The sequence below is a fragment of the Gekko japonicus genome, unplaced genomic scaffold, assembly GCF_001447785.1.
Source record: "Gekko japonicus isolate JY-2015 unplaced genomic scaffold, Gekko_japonicus_V1.1 scaffold3566, whole genome shotgun sequence".
NCBI lineage: Eukaryota > Metazoa > Chordata > Lepidosauria > Squamata > Gekkonidae > Gekko > Gekko japonicus.
In genome coordinates, this window is record NW_015166537.1 from 46,217 (window position 1) to 56,785 (window position 10,569).

At 44.4% G+C, this 10,569-nt stretch overlaps 1 protein-coding gene across 1 annotated transcript in view; it reads left to right on the plus strand.

The window, feature by feature from the left end:
* Window positions 1-237: 237 nt before the first annotated feature.
* Window positions 238-10,569, plus strand: part of LOC107111344 (zinc finger protein OZF-like) — a 12,096-nt gene continuing 1,764 nt past the window's right edge. Inside the window, exons 1-4 of the mRNA XM_015412307.1 lie at window positions 238-326; window positions 3,171-3,246; window positions 3,904-4,207; window positions 4,376-5,305. Coding sequence (XP_015267793.1) covers window positions 238-326; window positions 3,171-3,246; window positions 3,904-4,207; window positions 4,376-5,305 — 1,399 coding nt within the window. The remainder of the gene's footprint in view (window positions 327-3,170; window positions 3,247-3,903; window positions 4,208-4,375; window positions 5,306-10,569) is intronic.

The following is a 10,569-nucleotide window of genomic DNA, read 5'->3' on the forward strand; positions in this document are numbered from 1 at the left end:
CGATGCGGGCGGGCGGAGGGCGGAGCCACCATTTCGGGGGGCCGGGAGGGTGGGCAAGTCATTTCGCCGGGCCGGGACTGTGTGGGGGGGGCGACGCGGGTGCCCAAAGGCCGGAGCCGCCACTTGCCGGTCCTGGAGTGTGTGAGGGGGAGCGAGGCGATCGCCCGAAGGCCGGTCGCCAGGCCGGGATTGCGGGCGGGGGGCAAGGCGGGCGAGCGGAGGCTGCCGCCGTCGCCCATGTTTGAGCGGGTGCTGGGGAAGGCAGCTCACCCAATCAATAGTGCCCTCGTAATCCTCTTCATCGAGCAAAATGAAAATGGCGTCCGGTGAGGTACACAGTCGCAGCAGTTGTGGTGTGGGCGGGACCCGGGCTTTGCCTTCTGATTGGTGGCGATATATGCTGAGGAGCAGTTCCATCAGCCATACACTAAGGGAGTGCATTTTAGAATTAGAACTTTGGCACCCACTACTCAAATATAATAAGGGAGAGATAAGGGAGAGATGCCAATCTGATACTGTCAAGCCTCTTCTTTCCTTTGTATCTTGTAATACTTTCAATTTTATTCTGGGTTTTTTGTCTTGCCAAATAAATTGCCATATCAGTTTATCTACTTCCTTAAAGTATTTTTGATTTTTCAAAATTGGAATTGTTTGAAATAAAAAAGGAGTCTAGGTAGCACATTCATCTTTACAATGGCTATTCTTCCCATAAAGGATAATTGTAGATGTTTCCAATTTTCCAAATCCTTTTTGATCTCAGTCAAAATTTTCATATAGTTGTCTTTTAACAAACTGCACCTATTAGTTAGAGTTATCCCTAGATATTTTGTTTTCTTCTGAACTTCAATGCCAGAGCTATCTTGTAGCTGTTGTATCTGGTATTTGGTACAGTTCTTTGTCAATATTTTTGTTTTCTTGAAATTAATTTTCAGTCTACCTTTCTTTCCATATTCTTTTAGGGAGTTCAATAGTTGAATAATAGATACTTGTGGTTCTTCTAAGATAAACACTAAATCATCTGCAAATGCTTGTGGTTTTTATTCCTCTCCTCTAATTTTCAGTCCTTTAATCTGGATGTTTTCACTTACCATATCATTCAATATTTCAAGAGTGAATATAAATAATAATGGAGATAATGGGCATCCTCGTCTAGTTCCCTTTTGAATTTCAATATTTTGTGAAAGATCTCCATTTATCATAACCTTGGCGTATTGTTTGGGATTGACTGATTTGATCTCCTTGCCGTCCAAGGGACTCTCAAGAGTCTTCTCCAGCACAGCAATTCGAAAGCATCTATTCTTCGGCGCTCAGCCTTCCTTATGGTCCAACTCTCGCAGCCATATATTACGACTGGGAATACCATTGCTTTGACTATACAAACTTTTGTTGGCAGGGTGATGTCTCTACTTTTTATTATGCTTTCTAGGTTTGCCATAACTTTCCTCCCAAGGAGCAGGCATCTTAATTTCATGGCTGCAGTCACGGTCTGCAGTGATTTGGATCCGAGAAACGTGAATTCTGTCACTGCTTCCATGACTTCCCCTTCTATATGCCAAGGAGTGATGGGGCTGGATGCCATGATGTTCGTTTTTTTGATGTTGAGTTTCAAGCCAACCTTTGCGCTCTCCTCTTTCATCATCAGCAAGAGGCTCTTTAGCTGCTCTTCACTTTCTGCCATTAGAGTGGTATCATCTGCATATCTGAGGTTGTTGATGTTTTCCCTAGCAAACTTAATTCTGGCTTCTGATTCATCCAGGCCAGCATTTCGCATTATGTACTCTGCATATAAAGCAGGGTGACAGTATACATCCTTGTCATACTCCTTTTCCTATGCTAAACCAATCAGTTGTTCCATATCCAGTTCTAACTGTCGCTTCTTGACCCTTATATAGGTTTCTCAGGAGACATGTGAGGTGGTCTGGTATTCCTATCTCTTTAAGGACTTGCCCCAGTTTGTTGTGATCCTCATGATCAAAGGTTTTGGCGTAGTAGACTTTTTTCTGGTACTCCCTTGCTTTCTCCATAAACCAGTGAATGTTGGCAATTTGATCTCTAGTTCCTCTATCTCTTCAAAAACCAGCCTGTACTTCTGGCATTCTCTATCCACGTACTGCTGAAACCTAACTTGTAGGATCTTGAGCATGACCTTGCTAGTGTGTGAAATGAGTGCAATTGTGCGATAGTTTGAACATTTCTTTGCATTGCCCTTCCTTGGGATTGGAATGTAAACTGACCTTTTCCAATCCTGTGGCCACTGTTGAGTTTCCCAAATCTGCTGGCATATTGAGTGTAGCACTTTAACAGCACCATCTTTTAGGACTTTGAATATTCGATTCTACTGGATTCAAATTTCCCACTGAATCCCCTGTTAGCTAACCACAGTGTCCAAAGGAGACCTGGCAAGTGTAGGCCCTGATAGCTACTCTACTACAGGCTTCTCTGTAGCCACTGGGCCTCCATAGAGCCTGTAGGGTGCACTACCATAGCCTTAGGACCATGAAAAGCTCATTCCTTGCCAAGGAGGGGGTTTCCATGAAATCTCAATCCAAGAAGAAAGGTCAATCAAACAAGAAGGAACAAAGGCCTTCATCCTAAATAGATAATCCACTCCAGGAAAAATGAAAATGGAAGTGTGGCCTTTGCAAGGACTTTCAATCATAAAATAAATGTCATTTTGTGGAGAGAAACTGTATAACTGTTTGGGTGCAGAAAGCTTCCTTTGGAAAAGAGCCCTTCACATCAAAGAAGTCACACAGGTGGGGAGCCATAGAAATGGTCAGAGTCCAAACCAAGCATCTCTGATGCAGGAGGCTTAATGTACTTTGTATTTGATTGTACGCTTCAGTGCACAGCAGGAAGAAGCCACTGAAATATTTGGAGTGTGGCTGGAACTTCAGGTTCTTCCTTGTGTGGATTCTAACAGGATCTCTCTCTCTCTCTCTTTATCTCTCTCCCCCTCTTTATTCCAGCAGGGCATGATCAGAGGGATGAGAATTGCACCATCTATTGCCAGATGAAGTCAGGAATGAAGATGTGAGAAGAAACATCAGGATTCAAGGCAGGCCTAAGAGGCAGAAAGTCAGCCACAGAGTAAAGAAGAGGGATAAATCCATTCCTTATCTAGGGGAGGATTTCCAAGAAGTAGTTCACATGTTGGAGGAAACATACAGGTGCTTGGAGTGTGGAATGAACTTCTCTGATCAAACTCAATATAATATCCATTTTGGAATGCACAGTGGAAAGAAGGCCCGTCAATGATTGGAGTGTGGAAAGGCCATAATTCGCAGAGCAGAGTCCCTTAGACATCTTAGAAGACGTACAGGAGGGAAACCTTATAGCTGCTCTGACTGTGGGAACAGCTTCTCAAAGAAATCAGACCTTCAACACCAAAGAATTCATTCAGGAAAGAAGCACTTTATCTTTTCGGAGAGTGGAATGATGTTCTTGGAAGGAAAAAAGGATAATATACATTTTTCAAAGCACACTATAATGAAGGCATATAAATGCTTTCGGTGTGGAAAGTACTTCAGATACAGATCACAGCTTTTTGTGCACCAAAGGTTCCACTCAGGGGAGAAAGCTTTTGAATGCTCAGAGTGTGGAAAGAAATTCAGTCATAGTTTCCTTTTTAAACAGCATCAAAGAACCCACACAGGAGGGAAACTATTTGAATACTCAGAGTATGGGAAGAGATTCAGCAAAAGTGGCCATCTTCAAAGTCATCTAAGAACTCACACATGGGAGAAGACTTTTGAACGGGGAGAGTGTGGGAAGACATTCAGTGGTAGTAGCACTATACAACAGCATCAAAGAACGCAAACAGGGGAGAAGCCTTTTGAATGGTCAGAGTGTGGGAAGAGATTCCATGACAGTAGCACTCTTCAACAGCATCAAAGAACCCAGATAGGGGAGAAATCTTTTGAATGGTCAGAGTGTGAGAAGAGATTCCATGATAGTAGCACTCTTCAACAGCATCAAAGAACCCAGATAGGGGAGAAATCTTTTGAATGGTCAGAGTGTGAGAAGAGATTCCATGACAGTAGCCCTCTTCAACAGCATGAAAAAACCCAAACAGGGGAGAAACCTTTTGAATGCTCACAGTGTGGGAATAGATTCAGCAGTAGGGGCAACCTTCTACGGCATGAAAGAACCCACACAGGGGAGAAGCCTTTTGAATGCTCAGAGTGTGGGAAAAGATTCAGTGACAGTAGCACTCTTCCAAAGCATCAAAGAACCCACACAGGGGAGAAACCTTTTGAATGCCCAGATTCTGGGAAGAGATTCAGTCAGAGTAGCACTCCTCAAAAACAACTAAGAACTCACACAGGGGAGAAGTCTTTTGGATGGTCAGAGTGCGGGAAGAGATTCTATGAAGATAGCACTCTTCCAAAGCATCAAAGAACCCACACAGGGGAGAAGCCTTTTGAATGCTCAGAGTGTGGGAAGAGATTCAGCAGCAGTGGCAATATTCAAATGCATCTAAGAACCCACACCGGGGAGAAGCCTTTTGAATGCTCAGAGTGCGGGAAGAGATTCAGTCAGAACGGCACTCTTCAACAGCATCAAAGAACCCACACAGGAGAGAAACCTTTTGAATGCTCAGATTGTGAGAAGAAATTCAGTGATTGTAGCACTCTTCAACTGCATCAAAGAACTCACACAGGGGAGAAGCCTTTTGAATGCTCAGAGTGTGGGAAGAGATTCGGACACAGTAGCACTCTGCAAAAACATCTAAGAACCCACACTGAGGAGAAACCTTTTCAATGCCCAGAGTCTGGGAAGAGATTCAGTCAGAGTAGCACTCTTCAAAAACATGTAACAACCCACACAGGGGAGAAGTCTTTTGAATGGTCAGAGTGTGGGAAGAGATTCCATGAAGGTAGCACTCTTCAACATCATCAAAAAACCCCCACAGGGGAAAAGCCTTTTGAATGCTCAGAGTGTGGGAATAGATTCAGCAGTAAGGGCAATCTTCTACGGCATCAAAGAATGCACACAGGGGAGAAACCGTTTGAATGCTTAGAGTGTGGGAAGAGATTCAGACAGAGCAGCAGTCTTCCAAAGCATCAAAGAACCCACACAGGGGAGAAGCCGTTTGAATGCTTAGAGTGTGGGAAGAGATTCAGCAACAGTCGCAGTCTTCAGATTCATCTAAGAACCCACACAGGGGAGAAGCCGTTTGAATGCTTAGAGTGTGGGAAGAGATTCAGCAACAGTCGCAGTCTTCAGATTCATCTAAGAACCCACACAGGGGAGAAGCCGTTTGAATGCTTAGAGTGTGGGAAGAGATTCAGCAACAGTCGCAGTCTTCAGATTCATCTAAGAACCCACACAGGGGAGAAGCCGTTTGAATGCTTAGAGTGTGGGAAGAGATTCAGCAACAGTCGCAGTCTTCAGATTCATCTAAGAACCCACACAGGGGAGAAGCCTTTTGAATGCCCTGAGTGTGGAAAGAGATTCAAATACAGTGGCCATCTGCAATGTCATGTAAGAACCCACACAGGGGAGAAGCCTTTTGAATGCTCAGTGTGTGGGAAGAGATTCAGCAACAGTCGCAGTCTTCAGATTCATCTAAGAACCCACACAGGGGAGAAGCCTTTCGAATGCTTAGTGTGTGGGAAGAGATTCAGTCAGAGTAGTACTCTTCAAAAACATCGAAGAATCCACACAGGGGAGAAGCCTTTTGAATGTTCAGAGTGTGGGAAGAGATTCAACAACAGTGGCAATCTTCAAAGTCATCGAAGAACCCACACAGTGGAGAAGCCTTTTGAATGCACAGATTGGGAAGAGGTTATAGTACAGTAGCAGTCTTCAGCAACATCAAAGGACCTACACAGGGGTTTTGAATGCTCTTTTTTTTGGATACCTTTTGAATGCTCAGAACATGGGAAGAGATTCAGTCCGAGTGCCCATCTTCAACAGCATCAAGGAGTCCACAGAAGGCAGAAACCATTTGAATAGAAAGACATTCAGTCAGCATTGCTATTTTCAACAGCATCGAAAACCCACACAAGGAAAAGTCATGTAACGTCTTTAGCCCAGCAAGGATTTCAAACTCAATTATTAGAGGATATGTCATAAATGTCACTGTTTCTTGCTGGGCCATGTGTGCCATAGAATGTACTGCCACGTACCACAGATGTGAATGTTAGAAAGGACATAGGCACACCCAATTAACAATATTATTTTTTACTCAGTATGCAAACATGCTTAATCATTAACAGCCTTACATTATTAATTTTATTTTACAGTCTTTGGTAACTGATTTCTCTTTCTCTGAATTATTGCATCAAAATCTGGAGTCAGTGTCTGTGCTGTAGCAACCTTGAGTGTGCTGGTTAGGTGTGTATCTGTAAGCTGTGAACGTACTTTTGATATATGAAGATTTATTCCAGAATAGAGCTGTTCACCGATGTACGTTGTCCCAAACATAGACAGAATTTTAGAAGCAAAAGCCTTAAGTAGGGGGTAATTTGGATGCCAAAACTGGTAAAATTTGCTAATGCCAACTTCAGAAGCTTATCCTTCCATACATCATCACACTGCTCCCCCATATACCTGTGATTTGTGGCATTTTTTCATTGGTAGGTGGGGAGCAGTGTGAATGTCTCGTTTTGTCGACTGTACCGACTCACTGTGTGTAATCCACCCTCGGTACACCTCCCACATTAGAGAACCTTTTCCTGTCCATCTCCCTTCCCCTGCTCCTCAGCAGAAGTAAAATACACTTTGTCAGTATACTCAATCAACAACATCTTCCTCTACAACTGTGAAAGCATTTTTACATGTGAAGCAGGGTTTCCTCCCCATTTAGAGAGGTTCCCCTTAAACATATATGTAGAATATAAACTCTCCAAGAAACTAGAACCACTGCCCTCAACACTAGCTCAATCCACCACAAAAATTGTGAACCCTCCACAGATTCATCAGCCACCTCTCCATGACCAGACCCCCCAAACCAGCCCTTTTCTCCCACCCCCTGTGAGTCATCTACACCAAGCCACTTGTCAAGATACTGGACCTGTAGATCGAGGGAATGCTGCTGATGTTGTTTACCTGGATCCCAGTAAAGCTTTTGACAGGGTTCCCCGTGATGTTCTGATTTGTAAACCAGAGGCCTGTCAGGACTGGACGCTAGGATAGTTAGACGAATAGGGATTAGGTTGGAGAACCGCACTCAAAGAGTAGTTGTCAGTGGCATTTCATCTGAATGGAGGGAGGTGTCCAGTGGGGTGCCACAGGGATTGGTTGTGGGCCCGGTACTTTTCAATATTTTTATAAATGATCTGGGTCAGGGTGTGGAGGTGTGGATGACATCAAATGACACCAAATGAGGAGGAGCAGTGAACACACCAGAAGACAGAAATAGAATTCAACGAGATCTGAACACACTGGAAAAGTGGGTGGATGTGAACAAGATGCAGTTTAACAAAGGATAATGCTGAGTTCTACATCTGGGTAATAAAGATGAGGAACACATATGGGGGGGTGCACTTCTGGGGAGCAGTGTGTGTGAACAAGATCTTGGGGTGTGGGTGGACTGTAGGTTAAATATGAGCAGCCAGTGTGATGCAGTGACAAAAAAGGCTAATGCGATCTTGGGGCGTATCAGCAGAGGGATAACATCTAATTTGCAAGATGTCATAGTCCCGCTGTACACTGCGTTGGTCAGGATGCACCTGGAGTATTTTGTGCAGTTATGGAGTCCTCATTTCAAAATGGATGTGGACAGAATGGAACGGTTGTAGGGGAGAGCGACGAGGATGATCGGAGGCCTGGAGACCCAAGTCCTATGAGGAAAGGCTGAGGGACTTGGGAATTTTTAAAATACATTTTTATTAAGTTTTTAGGATACAGAAGGATGAGGAGGGGGGAAGGGGCGGGGGAAAGAACAAAAGTAATAATTTTCTGCATGTAACTTTACTTGTAATGTCATGTTATACAAAGATAAACTGCGAGGTTTAAAAGTTCATAAAAGCTTCTTAATATTATATTAGGAAGTTCACATCTTTATATTTCTCTCTTATCCAATTATAAAATCGAGTCCATAGTCCAACAAAGTCTTTCATTTGCCCTTTTAATATCCCATAATCTTCAGTATTAGATGATATTCAGAAGGTATTGATGAAAGTTTCCAGTAAGATGCAAATAAAATTCTAGCTGCAGTTACTACATGAATTATAAAATATCTTTGATTTCTGTCAAAGTTCTCTGGTATACAATTCAATAAAAACAATTATGGTTGAAACGGTACTGAAATCTGCAAAACTGTCTGTATAAAAGTATGTACCATAACCCAAAACTTATGCACTATATTACATGTCCACCACATGTAATACATGGAATTCACTGCCACAGGAGGTGGTGGCGGCTACAAGAATGGACAGCTTCAAGAGGGAATTAGACAAGCGTATGGAGCAGAGGTCCATCAGTGGCTATTAGCCACAAGGTATAGATAGGAACTCTCAGACTGGGGCAAGTGATGCTCTGTATTCTTGGTGCCTTGGGGGGGGGGGCAACAGTGGGAGGGCTTCTAGTGTCCTGGCCCCACTGCTGGACCTCCTGATGTCTCCTGGTATTTTTGGCCACTGTGGGACAGAGTATTGGACTGGATGGGCCTTTGGCCTGATCCAACATTGGCTTTTCTTATGTTCTTATGAAGGGTTGTCACTTGGAGGAGGGCAGGGAGCCGTTCCTGTTGGCAGCAGAGGATAGGATTCACAATCATGGGTTTAAATTAAGGGTAGGAAAGTACTGGTTGGATACGAGGGAAAACGTTTTGACCGAGTTGTGCAACAGTGGAATCAGCTACCTAGGGAGGTGGTGAGCTCCCCCTCACTGGCAGTCTTCAAGCAGCGGCTGGACAAACCCTTGTCAGGGATACTCTAGGCTGATCCTGCATTCAGGAGGGGGTTGGACTAGATGGCCTGTATGGCCCCTTCCAACTCTGATTCTATGATTCTAATTTCTTGTTCTGTCATTAAAATCAATTCAGGCAACATACTACTCTATAGACCTGCCATGGGGGAGAGACCAAATGGAAATCAACTGGCTGATGGTATTGAAGAGTTGGCAAATTGACCTTGTGACCTTAGAATAACAATTCAGGTACAGAGAGAACCCTTTTTTTACCAAGACAGGACTTGGCACCAAGGCATTTCACAGTCCTTCAATTGTTGCTGTGATTCACATGACATGAAGGGGTGGGTTAAATTGCTGATTTCCCCTCTATCCCTTCATAAAGTAGGCCTCCTCCTGAGCCATGTGTTGTTAACAGGTTCAGGTCAACATAACTTCAGTGGTCTGGTTTTGGATTGGGCTAAGGGCCCCAGCCCACTCAGATCTCAGGCATTGAAAACTTTAGTTTTACTGCTCTTTGTAGCTACGGTAGACACAAGCTACCATGAGAAGATGAACTAACCTCGAATGGACCAGGCTTCTGCCTGGCCGCCTGATCTCTAGACAGACATGAATTGCTGCCTGCCTTCAACCCAGAAGGGTAACATCTGGTAATTGACCTAATGTGTAGCTAGTCATGTTAACTGTAGTTCTTTTTAGTTTTAGTTCTCACTGCTGTGTTCTTTTGAAATATTCTTGCACACTTTAATAAATATCCTTTGATTATATTTGGGTGTTCCATGTTTCAAGTGCTTCAATCCTATTCCAGTACCTTAGCCCTTAAGTGACCACGTACCTGGTTAATTGTTTATGGGAACTCATTCTGCAAGGGGCCTACCTTGCAGGGTTGACTTCCTTGATTAACCCCAGTAAGGTTAGAAGTTTGTCCCTTTGCTTCTGACTGTTTGGGTAGCCCAAGGGGCTGGTGGCAGATACTGAACTGGTCAGTGGGTGGACTGACACCCCAGGGTCTGGTTTTTTATTATTATTATTTCTGCTCTGCCAACACAACCACTTAGGGATGACTTCTCTGAAATGAGGAGACATGTGAAGAGGAAACTGAAAGGAAAAGCAAAAGGGGTCAAAATCATTGGGGAAGCTTAGCGACTATTTAAAACTGCAATCCTAGAAGCTCAGAAAATATGTACTGCAGGTTAGGAAACGCATAAATAGGTATAGAAAAAGGCCTGCATGGTTAACAAAGTAATGGAAGCTGTAAAGGGTAATAAGGGCTGCGGTCACACGGAACAGAAGCCACACAAGTGAGACGGAAAACAGGCGGAGTTTCCGGGCGCGATCTCACCAGCACATCTGGGAAGCGTAGCACTCCCGTGGCACAACCGAGGCTTCCAGCCGAAACTGCGTGGCAAAAAACTAGTACCTCGGAGGTACTAGTTTCCGGAAACTGCGGGGCAAGGGCGGGCGTCTGATCGCGTTTCCGGTGGCATCCGGCGCCCGCCCATCTTCCCTTGCAAATAAGGTGGGGTTTTTTGTCCACGTCTCTGTGGATGCGCACACGCACCCAATGGAGCATGCGCATTCGTCGTGTACACACACACACAAAAAACAGTTCGCCGCGGCGCGCGCTTCTTCGTTGCGTGCCAGCTTGTCCTGTGATCAGCACCTCTCCCTTGCCATGGAACCTCCACGGTACCTCCACAGGACCTCCAC